The sequence below is a fragment of the Protopterus annectens genome, chromosome 7.part1 (assembly GCF_019279795.1).
Source record: "Protopterus annectens isolate FY-2018-M chromosome 7.part1, PAN1.0, whole genome shotgun sequence".
NCBI lineage: Eukaryota > Metazoa > Chordata > Ceratodontiformes > Protopteridae > Protopterus > Protopterus annectens.
This window is the reverse complement of record NC_056740.1, coordinates 65,869,633-65,891,231: the sequence shown is the minus strand read 5'-3', so window position 1 is coordinate 65,891,231 and position 21,599 is coordinate 65,869,633. Positions and strand designations below refer to the sequence as shown.

General features: G+C 39.7%; 1 protein-coding gene across 7 annotated transcripts in view; it reads right to left on the bottom strand.

The window, feature by feature from the left end:
• Positions 1-1,636: 1,636 nt before the first annotated feature.
• APBA2 (amyloid beta precursor protein binding family A member 2) overlaps positions 1,637-21,599 on the bottom strand; it is a 2,738,723-nt gene continuing 2,718,760 nt past the window's right edge. For all 7 annotated transcript variants that reach the window (XM_044078549.1, XM_044078553.1, XM_044078554.1 and 4 more), the window contains 2 exons: positions 5,256-5,396; positions 1,637-3,511 (listed from right to left, as the gene is read on the bottom strand). In XM_044078549.1, the coding sequence (XP_043934484.1) occupies positions 3,440-3,511; positions 5,256-5,396 (213 nt within the window). In that variant the 3' untranslated portion in view covers positions 1,637-3,439. The remainder of the gene's footprint in view (positions 3,512-5,255; positions 5,397-21,599) is intronic.

The window sequence follows — 21,599 nt, the reverse complement described above, 5'->3', positions numbered from 1 at the left end:
TTGCCTAGGCTGGCAGCCTTCGCCCCTCTCTTCCCAGTCATCACAGATGTGATTACAGGGACTCTGCATTCTTCCTGTATAAATATGGGCCCTTTAGGGGGTGAGAGCGGGGTAAAGTTAGCACTGAACCTATCTGCCAGGATGCTGGCAATATCAGTTGGTTCTGTAATTTTCATGCCGTTGTGCTGTAAATCAGAGCAGATCTGGGTGTTGCCATTGAGATTCTTGACACAGTTATAGAATGCTTTGTGGTTGCCCTTAGAATCAGTTGTGATTGTATTTTCATAGCTAGCTTTGGAGTATCTTATAAGGGATCTCAGCTTCTTACTGAGGCTGACCAGGGAGCTCCTCCACTCATGGGATTTTACTCTCTTTTGCAACAGTTTCTTCCTTCTGTTGTAGAGTTTGTTTATGGCAGGGGACCACCAGATTGGCTTTCTTTTTTTTTGGAGGATAGCATCTTGGTTCTGTTTGGGATAGCATGATTCATGCGCTCACGTACATGCTTATACAGTGCATTTGTGTAGGATTCAGCAGTCATAACTGTATTGACCATCTGCATGGGTGTCATGAGTTTGCCACTTCTGTCTTATGAAGCATGAAGTTGGCTTTGGAGAAATTTTGCAAAAAGACACATCAATATGCCTCATGATCATAAGCTATTATTAGACATGCACTCAGGGTGAATACTGAGAACCTACCCATGTAACCCACAGAGTTTAATGAGTAGATTTGTCACCTGACTCAGTGAGAGCCACACTACTTAGTCCAGCTGTAAACTTGTGGGTACCCATTTAATAATTAGGGCAGAGCCTGAAGGAGGCCAGTATAACATGAAAGAGAAGCTTCAAAGGGAGTTCCATCCATACGTAGGGGCTTCTTTGGGTTAGGAACAACATCTCCAAGAGGTCTTGTTTAAATTGTGGTGTGTTTTTAGTATTACCAAGTATTTCTCAAATTAAAGCCATCTAGTAGCCCAGGATGTTTCATTGCTCATAGGGTGACACATAGATAATCATGGAACCAAAGGTGTGAGACTCAGAAATGTGAAAGATTTTAAGTCTGCCCAGGAAGCTAAGAGAACTTAGTTCTTTCATTTCTTCTAATTAGAAAGCATTGTGGCCTTTCTAATTGGGCAAAGCAGTCATGACTACATAACTATAACTGATACTTGATCAAAAATAATCTATGTTCAATGAATGTACCTAAATCTCTAATGAATGTATCAGTAGAAACTTGGGGATGGCGTGGGGTAGGGGTCGATTCCAGAATGTTTCAGTAAGCCATTCACTCTGTATCTCAATGCATTCTGCATGTTCTCTTTCTTATTATGCAGTGTGCCAACATTTCAATAGGGAGCCATTACTTAAAAATAACCTTTTCCAACATGTTTGAACTTTCCTGGGAAGTAATTTGAAATCAGGCTGCTGTACTTCATACTTACAATACAGCAACCCCTGCAGATCCTAACCTTATCACTTTATACAAAGATGCAACCACAAATTCCTTTCTGATAGCAGAAATGTCTTCTTTTAGAGTGCAATTTTAATATCCCACATCATAATGTCATATAGAATGATATTAATAAAGAAGAAAAATCCTCAAAGTTAGGTTAACACAAATACACATGCCCAACTTTTGTTTCAAGACTTCCAAGTTTATTAATGATCTATGCCAGAATCTGAGTCTATTCTTAGTTGCATGCAACATTTACTTATCACAGTAATTCCAAAACGTTAATTACTGTATGGTAAGGCTTCTTAAATCACAGTGTGAGTTTTTTTCTACCCTGGCCTTGGCCCCAGATGAGGACAAATTACATCAAATGAACATGGTGTCCCCTACGTGGTACACCTTTACCACAGGATGCAGTAGCTACACATATTCTAATACTGTTGCATGTCATGATATCTAACTTCACTGTACAGTACATTCAGGATTAAACATTTTTGAAAATGGACATTTACACACATGGTTATCTCAAGACATTTCTACACAATTCTGCTTAACATTTGTAAAATTTCAGTTTTTGTTCTTCTCATCTTTCCCAGCATAGACTTTTATGTAAAGAAATATCTTTATCCCTAAGACTTCCCCAGCTGCAAACACCCCTCCCATTTAGGTGAGATGTGATGTCTTCCTGTTTATGAATAACATATAACCACCTGGAAGTATTTTATGCTTGTATTTCATGGACAAATGTATAGAATTCATGGCTTTTTTCCCAAACGTATCAAGCATGGGTGAAATTACACTGCACAGTAGCAGACAGGTATGTTTATTAATAGACAGCTACAATTTACCACCTGGACAGGTTGGATTTTCCAGAAAAAGGGATATGCCACCACTATCAGAAGCAGATATGATCAAAAGGAAAGCAACAATTTCCTCATATTAAATACCAAATAAAATAAAGGATTACAGACAAAGCAGAATATTTGTGTTAAACATTTTAAAGTCTTAGGAACACCAGAATTAGTAAAGAAAAATCTGGCAAAGAACAATTGTAATTTAATTTGGTGATCCTTTGCATTGCCTCACCACTTCATAACATGTTCTTTACTGCATAAGTACTACAGCAGTGTTCTTAAAATATTTAATGGAATTATTTTCGTAAAAACTTTACAGCCAAAAGTATACTATCATTGTTTCTGATGGGTGTGTTCCTGCAGCTTGCTGCTCTGTTTTACAAAGCTACCATTTTGCATAAATTAAAACATTAACAAGAAAAGACAACAAACGCACATACAAACATGACAAGTATTATTCAACACATACATGAGACATTCATAATTTAGATACATTTTGGAAAGATGTTTAATTACAACAGTGAGACTAACCCAGAGGTTATTACATTGTAACAAACTGGACAGTTTTCTAAAAAAAAATTGTACGTATTTCTTATTGCATCATTATATGCTGATTTTAACATCCATCTGTGGCTTTTGTAGATTAAAATGAGCAGATAATTTCCTCTTGTTGTACTGTAAATATACTTCCCAAATGTCTGACATTGGCAGATCAGCATCAACAAGCATTTCCTTCTTCAGCTTGGTTTCTGAATTCCATCACCACCACTTATCCATTGTTCAGATTCACATTTTTTTGGACACAAAGCACGTACACACAAACTTCACAAATAAGTATCTGTCATTGGTTGTGATGACAGCTCCAGTCTGCAGTACATTGTAAATACTGTACAACCATTATATTTCCAAATGCAAAGTCTGTGTCCAGAAAATTAAAACATTTGCATGTCTATGATTCTTTTGGCAAGAAACTGGCAATGGTGCCACTACATTCATTTTGTTGAAGTCTCAGTTCTTCATTTAGCTTGATACTAGTTCAGTACTTGGAATACAATTGTGTTAATGTAAGTTGATTTTCCTAAATGGACGTGGCACAATAACCCCTCCTCTGCTGAAGGTACAGTCTCACATTAGATATAAATTGGTGTCTCCTGTCCAGTTAGTAATCTGAACATGGCAGCTGGCATAGTCTTCATATGGATCTGTTGGAAGAAACCCAAACAGTTTATTCATCAAGGCAACTTAGTTACATATTAAACAAATGCTTATGTAACAATAAAACAAAAAAAATCACATTTTGTTTTAGTGACCTTCCGCCATATATCTGTGCTGAAAAATAAAAAAACTCTGATACGTCCTAATAAACCAACTTGTCAGATTACCAGTGATTTATGCAGGAGTTGTAATATCAATGACACCCTTGTCATGATAACTGTAACTGAATGGGATGACAAACTAGCCCCCCAAAGTAGAACTGCAAGCACTTGTGGTGAATGCAAAATTCTGCAACATTAAAATCAGTACAGCCATGATGTGTGCTATTCTAGATTCAACAAACCTTAGGTATCTATTCGTGTTCACTGATATGGGACTTGATGAAACACTAGGTGCTCATGTTTACTGCCTCATAGCTCCAAAATCCAGGGTTCATTCCTGACCTCCAGTCATTGTGTGCACAGACAAATGCATGCTCTCACCATGTCCCCAATTACAAAAGACTTGCTCTAAGTGTAAGTGACCACTTACATGACAGCAGGTGTTTTCGAATCTTGTCCCAGTAATAAGCCAGTTTATAGACAGGACTTACATCAAAGCACATTGCTTACACTGACAGCAAGTCTTTCATAATCGGGGTAGACTTACATTGAAAGCAGCTCTTTTGGAATCTGGCCCACATGTCTGTGCTGGTTTCTCTGAGATTTCCAGTCTCATCACACCCCTCCAAAACATGCAGATGAACCATCTACTTTACACTGTCCATGTATATTGAGTTAATCCTTGCCCTTGTAGCAGTCATGGTTGAAGACAATCCACAAAGGACTGTTTAATTTATGCAGTTAACAAGTAAATGAAATTGTATTACTCCTTATTTTACTAGTGACCCCAAAGTCCACTACTTGCACAAGGATGGATGATGGATGTGATGTCCACTGAAAGTAAAATGATGAGGTAGATGATCAGAATAGAAAAAAATGTATCATTTGTCTTTGCAAATTGAAGGTACACGCAATAAGGTCTCAAACCATAACCTACCAATAGCAAACTGGATGAGTTAAGTATGTCAGAACACCCAGACTTTCATTTAAAATGCATCCACATCTGTAGCAAAGAGCTCTTTGTTTGCTGTTGCATCCCCCCCAATATTCAGGTATAACATCTCCATTGGCGTGTAACTCCAGGGAAAGAAGAAACCTCTAGCTGCAAGGGCTACAAAAAGGCTTATACAAAATGCAACCTTGCAGTACAGCTAATACATTTAAAAATATTCTGGGACTTGAAATTTTAACAAGTTAGGAATGGGGAAATTGCATTTATGAAGTTATCTTTAGCCAAACACTGTATTTCAAAATGTTTGAAAAAGAGACCACAGAATGTATTCATACAGTTAAAATAAGCAAGTCTGATTAGTGAACAGAAAGTTAAGGCTCTGATGAAAGGAAGGCAGAAAGGACTAAGAACACTACAGTAAATCATATGAAATACCATTTGGTAACATCACGTTCTGATGTCTTTATCCTTTACTTGCATAAGAATATGTTCATCATTATAACATACAGTAGGATGGTTCTGAAGAGGTAATAAGATTAAGATTTCACATTTCAAAAATACAGACTTTTTCATGAAACAGTAATAAGTCCATTTAAAGCAAAATACTAAAACAAATAATCAATAAAATGACCAGTTTGTTACTTTACTAAAACATGACATCAAATAATAGCATCTTACCTCCCCCACTGAATTAGATAGTGCTTGTACTATCTTCTCATGAGCCGTTGCCACAACACTTTGTCCATTTATTTCAATGATACGATGCCCGACTCTGACCCCTCCTCTTTCTGCTATCCCGCCTCTCATTAGGCTACAAATCTTTAAAGAGGACAATATTCAGTAAGCTAATGGCTAAAGGACTAACAACAATTAAGTTCTACATTAAAGCATAATATATACTGTTATAAACTACAGAGTTTCTCTGAAATATCAGTAAGTAAATCTCATCAGTGGACCAAGAGTCATGAAGCATTAGGAAATACAGAATCGTTTACAAAGACATGTTCAGGGCATTCTTTCAAAATATGCAGATAAGTAAATAGCTGCACTGCTTTATCAGTTTAGTACTGTAGATACACATTATATTAGCTACCTCTGCCACTCTGACACATTTATGCAAACAAACAAGAATCCAAGTAAAATCAAGTAAATTATCTCTACAAGTCAAGTAAAATTAACCAAATTACTAACAACAAAGTAAACACCAAGCAATGAGGTACAACATATTTACCTACTGGATCTGTGGAAGATTTTTCTTCTCTTTTGGTTTGCAGTAGCACATTGGCATTTTCTGCAAAGGTTTATAATACTTGATGTGTGCAGAAAATTGCAGTTGCATGATATTCTGTAAACCGGCCTCTGTGATCAATGTATCACACAAATATGTGAGCAACCATGTGCAAATCTGCACCAGTTTATATATTCAAAACAAAAAAGGAAAAACTAGTCTTACAGGAATGATTTACATATGATATTATCATGGAAAAATATCAAGAGCAATCATTCATGTACAACTAACTTTAACTTTTTTGTTTTGTTCTTACTTAAAGTGTGCACTACCCTTAAGGCTAGACAACTACATTTCATCGGTACTAGGTTTTATTGTCTCTTTATATAATCAAGTACATTTCTATGCAGGTTATGGCTGAGAAGGGTCCAAGGATGAATTCACCTAACTGGTAAAGAAGGAAAAATAACCACCAAATTAAATAAATAAAAATCTCATCCGAGTGTTGCAGAATACCCAAGACATTTCTGCAAAATCACATTAGAAATGCAGCCAAATATTTGTTTGTTTGCTTATTTATTTCTGCAGTGGACTTCACTAAACCCGTTTCATACAATTCATAGGGCTTACAACTGACTCCCATGACCATTTCTGTCTTGACTGTCCCCATCCTCAATCTGTACCCTCTTCCTTTAGGAACGCTGGACCAGTCAATGCAAGGATGAATTTGTAAGTGCCAATCTACACATTTTGGTCCCATTTGAATGATAATAGTGTATTACTCTGCTGAATATGCAGGGCAGTCTGTTCCACAGATGAGAGAGGCTCTGTGTGATAAATGTCACTCCAGCATGTTTTACTTATCTGCTGCTGAAGATTTAGATACCTGTTTCTAGTATCTTTGAAACTATTAAAGCTGTGATTATAAAAGAGATTCGGGACAACAGGGCCTCTAATGGCAGGAAAGGCAAGGCATTGATCTCCCAGCAATAGTCGTTAAAATATTGAATATAGATACAGTACTTCTAGTCTCTGTTGGCAGTTCAGGATTTTTAAACCCATGATTTTATCAGTTAGAAACCTCTGGGATCTTTCTAGTTGTTTGATACATCTTGTGAGGTACATCCAAAACAGGGCATTATACTCAATAACTGGCCTAATCAATGCTAACTATAAGGGGACAATGAAGTTTTATATCTGGATGTTATTCTCTTGGCAATAAGTTGTGGCAAGTAAAAAGATTTTCTGTCTACTGTTGTTACATGATGAATGAAAGAGAGGTAGTTATCAACCTGTGATCCAAGATCCCTAAATTATTTTCATTTAAAAGTGGGGTACAGTCTATGCTACATGCTGATGGGGGGCTTGACTAACATATGTGGCAATAATGCACTTTTCTGCATTTAATTTGAGCCTGATTTCATTCACCAGTTTCTTAGGTGTGTAAGTCCATGCTGAAGAGTTAGTGTATCAGAGGGACACGTGACAGCAAGTGCCAGTCTGTAGTCAGCTGCACACTTAGTTAGCCAGGCATCTTGGTTTCACATCTGGAGATCAGAAAAATAAGCAATGAAAAAGAAGAGTCCAACACTAAGCTCTGGGGCACACCATTGGTTACTTTCATACTCTCTCATCAGGCACTTGGCACTCACATTGTGTGGATTTTGTATTTTAATCAGTTTGCTATCCATCTTACCACTCATGGACGTATTTTTATGGTGTCAAGCTTAGTTACAATACCAACATGGGGAATGTGTCAAATGCCTTGGCCAGTTCAATATACATCATGTGAACAGCACAGTGGACTGTTTAACCTTCGCAAAGAAGTTAACAAAATTCATTAGGCAGGATCTTGCCTTGACAAAGTCAAACTGCTGCAGGTCAAGTCTAATAAGATTTTTGATATTATAGTTTAGAAGGTCAGTTATAATATTTTCCATGGCTTTGCAGGTGAAATTTGTTGGTCTAATGAGTCTATAATTCCTAGAGTCAATGGAAAAGCACCCTTGTGAAATGGCATCATCATTGAGGTGTGCCATACCTCAGGGACAAAACCCGCAGCTAAACATAGGTAAAATCGTTTAACGAGTGTCTGTTCTAGGCATGCTCAGCACTGGTTAGTAAATAATCAGGTATACTGTCAAGCACCATGGAAGAAGTATTTTAGGTCTTAGACACACCTTCAGTACATGTTCTTTTGTGATAGCGTGATTTAAGGGATTCAAGAATATAAGAACTTTGGAAAAAAAATCTCAGCAATGACGTGGCCCTTTGTCTGTGCAGCAAGAATCGTATGGGTGACCCTGGAATGCACCTGTTGTGTTGATCTCTTATATTATGCATCAGTCTATGCCACATCCAATCTCTCCAGGCCCTGACCAGCATCCACCTAACATGGATGCATAAATCCTACAACAGTAACTACACCTCTGACAGAGTGATAGTCTCCAACCTGAGATGCTCTTTTAGTCCCATCGTGGTACCTGTACATATTAAGTAAACCTATGATCTTTGCATGTTAGTAAGCATGGTTCTAGTTCCTGATAAATGTCCACTGGCCATGCTGCAGCTGTGTATGTAACATATGGCATGACTACTAGATGGTATTGGCACAGGCCATGCCATAACAGCTGGCGAAGCAGTGGTTCTGTGGATAGAGCACAGGGTATAGGTTACAGTGGTTGTGACATGTATATTTTTGGACTGTGGTCCACTTGACCCCATTGCAGTTCATCCTCATCTGTACACATCTCCAGCCTATCCCATGGTCCTGGCCTGAACCTTCCCCTTCTATGTTGCTGCCAATCAGACCTCTGCTGCACACTGTATGGCTTCCCACACCACCCCCCTCAATCTGCACTGCTTCTACACACAAACAGTAAAGCAGTCCCTGACAATGTGGCTTCCCACAGGTGGTCTGGAGACTGCTTGCCAAACACCTAAGTGCTGCCAATGGCATGCTTTGTCCTAGGCAATAGTTTCCACAAGTACAGTGAATCTTAGTAGTTAGAGAGGGACAGCCATCTGCTTTTTGTAAGCTGACTGGTATTGCACTGGCATGGTTATACATTCCTTGACAATAAATGGTTTTAAATTTATCATAGATATGCTGATATTTTTCAAAGAAGAAATAGTCTATTATGGTGGCCTTCCAGTGGAGATGAGCCAGGGTCTCCCGATGTTGAGATGAATTCAGGGTTTTTCTATGGATTGTGTTTATGGCATTACATTGTACAAGATATGTTTAAGTGTTCTTAAGATCATAGGAAGTTACTAGGTTATTAACCCTGAGGCCCTTATAAGCCTAGACAAGAGTTTAGCCCATGTTTAGACAAGTCAGCACCCAAAGCCCCTGTCCAGCAGGGACACAGGTGGAAAACCAGGGGTGTATTTTCTGTTTCCCATCCAGTTATCCAGTTTCCCCTTAAAAAAGAATAATGAGGTACTCTGCTTGACGTGGAGAGGGAGTCTATTCCACAGATAGGGGAGTCTCTGGGACACAAATCTGTCCTGCTAACAAGTTCTATTGATATTACAGACCAGGTTGAGGTCACGCATATGGGTTACTTGAGTGCAGCATGACTTGCGGATATGTAGCAGTCCCAACAAGGCAGGGGCTGAGATTGCTTTGTATAAGGCAGGGGCTGAGATTGCTTTGTATGCCAGACAGAGGTCACCTCTGAGGAGACTATATGAAACTGAGTAGAGGGACAGGGCTTTTAGCCTATCTCTGTAGGGTAGATGTTTGAGGCCCTGGATTCTCCTGGTGAGGAACCTCTGTGGTCTCTCCAGCTGCTGCATGTGCTTTGCAACATACATGCCAAAGGGGGAGCTGAACTCAATAACTGGCCTTAAAAGGGAAGACTACAGGGATGCTATGCTCTCTTTGTTCCTGGATGAGATACTCTTACTTATGAAGTGGGCCACATAGAAATCTTTCTGTACAATGAAAGCAACATGGTGGTCAAAAGTCAAGTTGCTATCAACCTGGGTTCCCAAAACTCTCACTACTAATTCTGTACTTAGGATGTTGTTATTACTGTGATAATATGTGGGGCTGTCACCCTCCCCATTCAGCTTGAGGCCATGTTTCTGGCACCAGTCACTTGTTTGAGTGAGACTCTCTTGGAGGACATCCACATCACTTGGGGAAATGATGACCATGCCCAGCTTGCAGTTATCTGCAAACTTGGTCAGCCATAGCCCACTGATTTTGGCCTGCACCTCAGAGAAGTATATCCCAAATAACAGAGGCCCCAGGACCGATTCCTGGGGTACGCCACTCAGCCACTCATTACAAGTCTACTGCTTGAGGTGGCTTCCCCTATTTTGATTACGTGGGTTCTATCAGTGAGCCAGTTTGCTACCCATCTGGTAACATATGGATTAACACCTAGTTGAGAGAGTTTATCTATTATGCCCAACTGGGGAATAGTGTCGAAGGCTTTGGCCAGGTCAAGGTAGGCGGTATGCACCATCTTCTCCTCATTCATGGCTTTGGTGACTGTCTCAAAGAAGTCAACCAGATTTAACAAACATGACCTCCCCTTGACAAAGCCAAACTGTGTGGGGTCCAGTGTTTGGAGGTTGTTAATGTCCATGTTAATGAGGTCCAAGATAATCCACTTAATGGCCTTGCAGATCAGGCTAGTTAGGCTGATGGATCTATAATTTCCTGGTTCGGTGGACGCTCCATCTTTGTGTAAAGGGATGACAGTGGCTGTCCTCCACTTGGCTGGGACAAAGCCAGTACTCGGGATTTGGTTGAATAGTGTGCCTAATGGTGCTGCAAGTTCATGCCTGAGTTCATGTAAGATGCAGCCTGGGATGTTATCCCCATGGAGACTGTATTTTTTGCCTTTGAGAGGGCAATGATGACCTGTTCCCTAGACATAAGGGGTGGAGGGCAGGTACTGGGGATGTCCTGATTTACTGATGGGGGGGACAGAGGGGTGAAGTTTTCGTTGAGTCTGTCAGCCAGTAGATTGGCTATATCTACAGCATTTGCATATGTGGTGTCCTTGACCACCAGTTCTGAACAGATCAGGGTGCTCCTTTGAGATTGCGGACATATGTGTAGAAGGCTTTGTGATTGTCTCTACTAGATGTGGCCAATTTGGACTCGAAGTTGGCTTTAGAGGATTTCACTAGTGCTCTTATTTGCTTCTTCAGGCTAAGGAGTGATTGTTCCCAGTTGGGCACCTGCTCCTTCTTGGTTCTGGACAACAATTTTTTTTTCCTTTTGTTATATAGTTTTACATAGATATATATATACACACACACACACACACACACACAGACACACACACACACACACACACACACACACACACACACACACACACATGCACACACACACATATGCACACACACATACTGTACTTGAGTTTATAATGATTTATCTAAGATACTTTTTATCTAATCACAGATCATCTAAAAAAAAATCATCTAATACACATTTAATCGAAAACACACTTAGTCAAGCCAAATTACATGTAAAACTTCAAACAGAGCAAATACTTCTCCAAAATGTCTTTTTTGCAAGGGGATAAGGCCCCCCCCTGCCCACCCCATGTGTGGGCTTTGGCGTAGGCGCGTGAGCACACACACACACACACACACACACACACACACACACACACACACACACACACACACACCCTTAATTAAGTACTTTAACTCCACAATCACACAGCCATGGAGAAAGGAGAAAACTCTTCACAAAATGAATCACAAACATAAATTTCTAGAGATAGAAATGGAGATGCAACATATTCGGCATTAGCGAGGCACAAATACTGATTAACACTAATTTATATTGTAATTCCTATCATCAAAAATCACATCAGCAGTCATTTTCGGCAGCCTTACTTACTTTTCCATCAAATGTGATTCAGTTATTTGTGTTTAGATCAATTCTGACACTTTTTTGCAGGTAAAATGTGTTACACCGATATATATATATATATATATATATATATATATATGTGTGTGTGTGTGTGTGTAATATATATATATATATATATATATATATATATATATATATATATATATATATATATATATATCTATACATACGCACACACATGGGCACACTATATATACAGTACATATGTATGTATACTTACCATAACCAAGTAATCATATGTTCTCGAAATGAATGCCAACATTGATCTATCCAACTTTGCTTCGCTTTTCTTTTGAAATAAATTGCTTTATATCTTAGTTACAATCTGATAAACGATCATAATCATCAATGAAATATGTAGGAAATAAGGAAGTAAAGTAAGCTAACTTTACTCAGGCGATATATATTGCAAACTGATTTCTGGCATTAGACCTTAGGACATTAAGCTCACTGAATTCAGTTTTGTCATATTTTAGCAGGTTAGTTAAATACCTTTCTGTAACACAAGCAGAAATCTGTGTTTTTAAAGTTAGAGCTAGGATCTTGGTTGATGTTAGATTTAAGGTTTATGAGTACAATTTTCATCGGGGATTTATAAAAGGGTAAATGCAAGATTAAGGAAAGGTTTTGTCGGGGTGTTGTGTCCTGCGTACAGGTCTGTCATATGTTCAAAATTATGGTCCTGCCTGCATTTTGTGCAGCATCATTAAATCCGATTTCTACGACCTGGTCTTCGGTGGTGGTAATTTTTTTATTGATTTTTTCCTTACATGAAGGGACATTTGGTGCTGTGGCAGTTGAGTTGCTATTCAATGTCTATATACAAGTGTGTGTGTGTGTGTGTGTGTGTGTGTGTGTGTGTGTGTGTGTGTGTGTGTGTGTGTGTGTGTGTGTGTCTGTGTGTGTATGGTCATGTTACTTAAGTTGTTAGGATGCAAGAAAATAGTGGCGCTGCAAAGCCCCTACGACAACAGTCAATTTCTTAAACTTTTTGTTTTCTTTTCCAAATAGTCCCATGGAAAAATAAGCAACAGTGGTAATTCTCTTACTAAATATTTCATCATAGCATAAGAATAATTTTCTACCACCAACTTAGAGGACAAGGTAATGTGTTTTTGCCTGTCTTGCAGTTGTACTTGGTTGCTGTTAACTCTTACCATAGAACAGCCAGTTTTGTTCCTTCTCTTCAAGCTTCTTAAGGATGTTGACTTGCAACAGAAGGCAGACATGTCTTTCCTTGTTTTGGTCTCTGAACTCCAAATCACATTTTACTAGTGCATTATAAATAAGCATTGGCCGCACATCTGCCAGAATGTCATAACTGGATAGAGTTTGCTTCACCACTCACCCTTTCTTGAAAGCCCTTTAAGTGAGAACCAACAGACTAAATGGAGATTTTTTGGTAACTTTTCCATATGGGAAGCTCTAGTACTGCTAATACCCTACATGCAAGGGGAAAGTATTGCACCCCCCCCCACTACTATAAGAAATATCGCAGTCGACTGGTGTTAATATAAGCTACACTTCTGTGTCAGTAAATCTTGGTCTCTTATTCCTGTACAAAAGTTAGTGATTGCAATGGATGAGATACCATCATTCCCGACTAAATAAATGCACACAGAGCTCCCCCGCTGGAGGTCTATGCTATTAACAGATAGCAAAACAGTTCTTGACTGGAACTCATCTGCAGTTATATTCTATGACACACTGGTCAGAAGAATGAAATTACCATCATTTTTGTTCTTGTCTCTTTAAATATTTGTGAGGTGAAATATCATTTGCAGCACACTAACCATTAAAGTTTTTCAGGTTGCTGTAGTTCTGATTCTTAAAGGAAATTATGATATGAATTATTGGTGAAAGAGGCTGAATTAAAGTGTATGCTTGATAACCTGAACCATCTGTCATTTAATGCAATACTGCACTGATTTAAAAAAACAGTCATTACCATCACAAAAAGACCATCTGCCCCATGCAGTTTAGCAGTTAATTTGACTACATTCCATTGCTTTTACGTGCACTCTGCATCCTTGAATTCAGAATATGTAATTAAAAAACAGGCATAACCTATAACTGCTATTGTACTGGAATAAGCGAAGATTAATTTACAGCCTTGGAGAATGTAAGATTATGCATACAAATGACACCTGTTAGAAACCTGTAGTTGTGTATTACTTAAGATGCAAATCTTCAAGAGAGTATTTTACAGTCTCTGATTTGCCTTTCTACTTCATGAGTCACAAATAGCAGCTTAAATTAGCAACATGAAATAATAAATCAAACTTAATTCACTAGAAAAATTACAGGGGATCTCAAATGTTAGCAGCAATGGCAGCGTAAACTGAGTAATTGTGCAGGACCCTGGAAACGTAAAAATTTCAATCCCCATAATCATAATACTCATTTCTCTTCCTCATTTTCTCTTTATATTCTACTGCCAATGCCACTTTAATGTATATGTAATAAAACAATAATAGCAAACGACAAAATTCTCCAGACACAGTCACAAAGAATCTCATAAAAACATTTTCTTTATTGCTTACTTAACAATTCAGGTGTGACTGACTCAGATGTCTTCATTACACGTTCAGAAAGTTTAGTGACTACTAATGACTGTCTTCTTGGAACCTCACAGTAGGGCCATACTTGTTCAAGCTCTGGTCTTCTTTCCTTATATTCTAGAACTACTAACATATGGGTGGGTAGCAAGAAAAGTACCACAATGGCTGCCTGCAGTGCAAAAAGTCTTTAAAGATGAACAGTCATACAGACAGATGGTGGCAAAGAGATGGAATTACTAGACAATTCTTCTATTTGTCAAAGAGCATGAGTGAGAAGACACAAGGGGTTAGGCAAGTTGTCAGCATTTATCATTGGATAAGGCCTGCATTGAGAAAACTTTTCATTAGTTTGCTGGAGCAAAGGAACATCAACCTATCTGGAGCTTTGCTCAAAGACCCTAAATGGGTCTCTGGCTGGTCATTTAGCTTCTCTGGCAAAAATCACAGTCATTTTGCCCTTTCCTGACCTTAACCATCAGTTGTTGACTTGTTCTCCTCCTCCATTTCTGGTGTCACTACTGAATGCACTTCCCCAAAATGGAGGTCAGCCAACCCACACTTTACTGGTGAAACAGATTCACTTTCAATGTGGGAAGGACAGCATATTACATCCCTCCTTGCCACACCATCTTTCATACTGTCACAGTTTTTTTTTTTTTTTTTTTTTGCTGAGTCCTAACTCCTCACCATGCCAGGTGATGTGCTTGTGAATGACCATGCAATTTGTGTTGCAAGAATGCAGTCTCCCAAATATTGATATTTATCTCTGTATCCCTTTCAATACCCATTCTGGTTGATATCTTTGTCTATGGCTTAGATTTCACCAGAGTCTGAGACATTAGGAGAAATCCCAATACATTCAGTCTGAGAAATTAGGAGAAATCTCAGTTCATTCCCACACTCTCCTCCTGACAGAGGTGAGCAGGAATTGCCTCATCCTTCTTCGCTTCAAAACACCAGCTCCTACAGTATCATGACTACTAACTGAAGCCAGATCATATGGAGTACAGTTATGGCTTCATCACTCTGTGCCACAAACTGCAGGCAGTATATTTGTATGAGAGTATTTACAGATGCTCAAATACACAGATCATTATGGCAGGACATTTTAATGATGAATGAAATACAATGTAGAGAGTTTTCTTGTCAGATGTAAAAAGCAGTTAGGTACAGATGTCCTGGTTATCTTGCCATGTCTGATGGCAAAGAAAAGTGCAACTTTCTCAACCTTCTGTTCCTTTTTCAAAGATAGCACCTACAGGCAAGTGTGCTAACAGCAAATGTATTCATTACCACACTCACCTTTGATGCAGAAAGATCAGAAAACTGTGAGTTGCAGTCCAACATTAGGTTCCTGGATTACCTTTTGGGGTCCCATATGCCTGAGCTGGTGGCAATTCAGATGAATAAAAAAAAAATCCCACTGCAATTACTGAAAAGGATAGGGGTATTTTATTTATTAATATAGTCTTATATTTTCATATTCTCCATACAAACTATCTCAATTGTTTACAGAAAGTATAACAAAATGCAAACATTTACAAAATGCTTTAAGTCACTACTCTTTTTCCACATCCAGAATCTTATGTGTTTAAAAAACTTCAGATAGCAACTAGGGTTGATTATTTCTTTTATTATGGTAAATGCTTGTTGTGTAACACCTGTGTTTTTAAATCTATTTCTACAGTGAAAATGTATGCGAAACAAATGGATTTTCTGGACCATTGGACATATTACTTAGTAAAATTAAACATATGATAAATTGCTTGTTAGTGTAACAACTGTACTGTTTTTATTATTCATGTGTTAGAAATATAGGCTCATATAAGACTAATAAGACTATATTAAACCAAGACTCTTTCCACAAAGGGCAAATGTCCAGTCTGGTGGACCCCAGCCATTAACAAACTTTACAATAAGAGGAGAAAGCTATTACATGATAGAACAAAATCCATAAAAGGGAAGTCACCCCTGATCATTATTAGTAAAAAAATATGAGCACTCATAAAATCAACTAAGGCCAATTTTGAGAGAAAAATTGCCATGGATTCAAAGGAAAATCATAAGGCCTTTTTCAGCTATGTTAGGAACCTGGGTGGAAACTCCCAGATATGCTTAGAATTAGTCCAAAATGATACAAAAATCACTGAACCCACAGACATTGCCAACATACTGGCAGACAGGTTCAGTGCAAACTTCAATCCCCTCTCCCCCCCTAAAGGAGAGATAACTATCCCAGCCGAGTGTAGCCTCCCGAACATCTCAAATGCGCAGGTGAAAGCTGCTCTCTCTAAAGCTAAAAACACAGCATCAATGGGACCGGATGGTGTCCCCGGCTGTGTGCTACACGAGCTAAATGAGGAATTAAACCCGCACATAAGGCAGCTGTTTAATCTCAGCCTTACCACAGGATACGTGCCCAAGGAGTGGCATACGGCAACTGTGGTCCCACTCCACAAAGGCGGCGCTCACGGACCCTGGTAATTACCACCCCATAAGCTTAACAAGTCTAGTCTGCAAAGCTATGGAGAGGATCATAATGGAGCTCATAAACAAAGATATAGGGGACTTGCAGACATTGGACCCGACCCAGTTTGGCTTTGTCAAGGGAAGATCATGCCTTTTGAACTTGGTCGACTTCTTGAAACAGTCACCAAGGCCATTGATGAGGAAAGGCAGTCCATACAGCCTACCTTGACCTTGCAAAGGCTTTCGACACAATACCCCACTCGGGTATTGTAGAAAAACTTACCAGCTTAAATGTAAACCCATATGTCACAAGATGGGTTGCAAACTGGCTTAAGGACAGAACCCACAGGGTTAGAGTTGCTGGCGCTGTGTCAGACTCCAAGCCAGTCACAAGTGGTGTCCCACAGGGCTCGGTCCTTGGTCCCCTATTGTTTGGCATCTACTTCTCAGAAGTACAGGCCAACATGGGAGGACTTTGGCTTTCAAAGTTTGCAAGCGACTGCAAACTGGGCCATAGTGGAAAGTGCATCGGACATGGATATCCTTCAGAAGGGACTCACGGAAACAGATAGCTGGTGCCAGAGCCATGGCCTGAAGTTAAACGCCAAAAAATGTATAGTCATACCCTTCGGGAAAAACAAGGTAACCCCAAGCTACCATATAGGTGGCAATCCACTAAGCACAGAAGAGGTTATCAGGGATCTGGGGACCCAGGTTGACAGTGGCCTTTCTTTTGACACTCACATTGCTAAAGTGGTTAGAAAGACCTTCTACATTGCCCACCTGATCATGAAGGGATTCACATCCAGATCTAGTGAGGTCATTGTTCCCTGTACTCTTCACTTATCAGACCAATGATCGAGTACAATGCCCCATTCGGGATGTATCTCACCCGACATCTGCAGCAATTGGAGAGACCCCAAAAGTTCCTCACCAAAAGGATAAAGGGACTCCAAAATCTGTCATATGCTGCCAGATTGAAGAAACTCCAGCTCTATTCAGTCGCATACCGTCTGCTCAGAGGTGACATGTGCCTGACATACAAGGCCATGTCCAACCCGGAATTAATGGACATGCTCCACCTCAAAAAATCCAAATCCACCAAAACCACTAGAGCAAGTGACTTAAACCTTAGCACGGCTATAAATAGGACGTGCTGGAGGGATAGATTTATCACTCAGAGACTCCCTATGCTGTGGAATAAAATCCCGGTCCATGTGAGGCAGAGCACCTTGCTGACTCTGTTCAAGAGAAATCTAGACCTGTGGATGGGAGATCGTAGGTTTACCCCGGGAATCATATCTGTGTCACTGCTGGACAGAGGCACAACAAACTAATGGGCACAGTATTTTTTCATATAAGGGGTGGCGTAAGCCACAAAAATTTGGGCTAGGCTTATAAATGCCTTAGGGCAGATAGCCTAGTATAAACCTATGAACCTATGAACCTATATGTATTTACTAGGCTAACGACCATAAGGGCCTTTTTAAGCCTAGCCATGTATCCCAAATCTCTGACAAATTCTGTTATCCTTGATAAGTGTAAGCAGGGGCCTGGGAAATAAACCATTTACAGGTTGCCTGTATCAATTTGAGACACAGGTACCAATCCAGGGATGAATTTCTTGTTCCTCATCCAATTGTTCAAGTTATACTTGAATTGGGTTAGGGAGAAGCTCTGCTTCACATGGATGGGGAGCCTGTTCCAGAGATGGGGAAGTCTCTAGGATACAAAACTGTCTCTCTAGCAGGTCCTATTTACATCACAGGCAAGGTTTTAGAGTGAGTAATTTTGGTGCTGTTTGTTTTGTTCATATGTAGGAGGTCCATCAGAGTGGGGTTTGACAATGTGTGGTATGCCAGGCATAGATCTTCCCTCAACATACTGCAGGAGACAGAATACAGGGATAAGGCCTTGAAGCAGTCTGCACAGGACAATTTATTTACTCCCTGTATTCTTTTAGTGAGGGACCTCTGTGGATGTTCCATTTGTTGGATATGCCTGGTTAGGTACATACTAAAGGGGGAATTGTACTCAAAGATAGGTCTGATGAATGCTGGGTACAATGGAGCAGTGACTTTTTTGGACCTAGATTCCATACCTTTGCTTATAAATTGCACAACATAGAATGATTTCCTCCCTACTGTAGACATGTGATGGTCAAAGGCTAGATTACTGTCTGTGTGTGTCTCCAAGTCCCTAACTACTAGGTCAACTCTAAGGGATGTGTTGTCAATATGATAGTTACCAGGAGTGGATGACTTCTCAAGGTATACTATTATGCATTTCTTGGCATTTAGTTTTAGTCCATAGCTCTTACACTAGTTGTTTGTCTCTGTCAGCCCTTCCTGGAGAACATTTGTGTTGGCGTGGGATTTAATGACAGCTCCTAATTTCCACTCATCTATAGATTTAGTCATCCAGAGATCACTGACATTGGCCTTAACTTCAGGGAAGTAAATGCCAAAAAAGAAGTAGTCCAAGGACTGATCCCTGAGGGACTCCACCTGTGACTGGCCTCTTTGTAGAGATGGACTCTCCAACTTTAACTTCCTGAGTCCTGTCTGTGAGCCTGGACCCAGGTGGCTATCCACTGGGTGACATATGGGTTTGTACCTAACCTCTTGAGTTTGTCAGCAATGCCCAAGTGGGGTATTGTGTCAAATGCCCTGGCCAGATCAAGGTAGGCAGTGTAAACCATTCTGCCCTCATCCATTGCTTTGGTGACCTTCTCAAAGAAGTCCACCAGGTTGAGTAGGCATGACCTGCCCTTGATGAAACCAAACTGGGTTGAGTCCAGTATCTGGAGGTTTACTATATCATTACTGATCATTTCCATGATAATTCTTTCCACGGTTTTGCATATAAGACTAGTGAGAGTTATGTGTCTGTAGTTTCCAGGAGGGATGTCTGTTGCTGTTTTCCATTCATGAGGCACAAAGCCTATATGGAAGCTACAGTTAAATGGCAATTCCTGAGGCCCGGATAGGCCATGTTTCAAGCTATTTAGAAGGCATCCTGGGATATTGTCTGGGCACACTGATGCAGTGTTCTTGGGGTTAGAGAAAGCATTAAGGACTTGTTCTCTAGTGACAACAGGGGGAGTTATATTTGATGGTATTTCCTGAGGGAAGATCGAGGGGGGAGAGAGGGGTAAAGTTGGAGCTGAATTTGTCAGCCAGTAGGTTTGCTATATCTTCTTACTCAGTATAGGTGGTGCCATTTACACTGAGCTTTGCACACAATTGTGTATTGCCTTTCAGGTTGCAGACATAGCTAAAGAATGCCTTATGGTTGTCCTTAGCCTGGGGGGTCAAATTTACCTCAAATGTGGCTTTGACAGACTTTACTTGTCCTCTGAGTTGTTTGTTTAGTTTGATAAGAGTGATTTATCCTGCTGGTGATGAAAGTTTTCCTTGAAATTATTTCCAAATCTACACCACACCTAAAGGACTTATTATCTGTTCAGTGCTAATATTTTCTTTCCTGCTACAAGTTAATTAGGAAGTGACTATTCCTAACTTAGGTGGTAACAAGATTCTAATGATGTAAGTTTATAATTATCATTATTTATTTCTGGCAAATATTTGCAGTTTCTCATCTATCTGTAAAAAGCATGTAGGAAGATGCTAATCAGATGGCAATAGATATAGGTTCAGAGGTACATAGTTCAGTACTAGCCTAGCTGCCCTTATGGGCCGTTTTAAAACTAGCCAATTTCCACACGGTGAGAATCAAACCATGTACCTGTCAGGTAAACAGCTAAACCATTATTCTAACACCCTGTGTTAACTTAAGCAAGTATGCATGCCACAGTCCCTTTTAAGTTTAGGGTTTTGCACTAATTCAGCTGAGTGTTGAGGCATATAGACACAGGACCAATTCTAATATTCTCATTGGGGGTGGTAAGGTGGATTCTAGCTACTTCATTTCATGCCAGGTGTTCTGCAGAGAAACAAATGATTAATGAAAGAATGTCAGTAGGGTTTATGAAGCAATGCAATGTCACCAGGTTAGGTTTTGCCAGTTTTTCACATCATCCATCAATCCCCAACCCCTTTTCCCATTTTGTACACGGGGTAAGGGTGTCACTTCCACAGTAACAATCATCTCGAGCCAAGGTTTACACCATGGGGTGGCTAGCCCTGCAGAGGTTCATTCATACCACTCACTTGCACACACACACTCTTACCTACGCCCAATTTAGAGTGTCCAATCCACCTACTGCATGACTTTGGAACATGGCAGGAAAACAGAGCACCTGGAGGAAAACCACATGACCGCAGGGAGGACAGGCAGACTCCACACAGAAGGTATCCCAGCTGAGAATTGAATCAGAGAACCTCTTGCCGTTAGGTGAAAATGCTAACAGCTACAACACCACGGCCAGTTTTTTACACATGTATTGCCAGAATATTACCTGCAAATCACATGCCAAGTAATGGGAAATGAGGTGACATTAGTCTGATAAAGAGAATTTTGTATGATGCTACTGAGGCAATCTGTGTTAGAGAAGAAGGGAAGAGTGGATTCAGAACTATACTTTACTGGTAATATATATGTTCCTAGCCATGATAATGAGGATTTTTTCTCAACTTTAAAAAAATGGGATAAGCAGTCAAATGTAGGGTAGACTGATATTCTAGTAGGGCATTATAATACATGCCTTGATGGGACACCTGACAGAATATGTGTAGGAAAGAATACAAATTAAAGTTCAGTCAAGACAGTCTTCCATATATAGTGCAGGGGGATTTAATGTACTCTCTGATCCATCATTTGACAGACAATATGGGGCAAAAGAATACCACCGAAACACTCAATTGAGATTAATTTTCATGCATAATGAAGGGTGG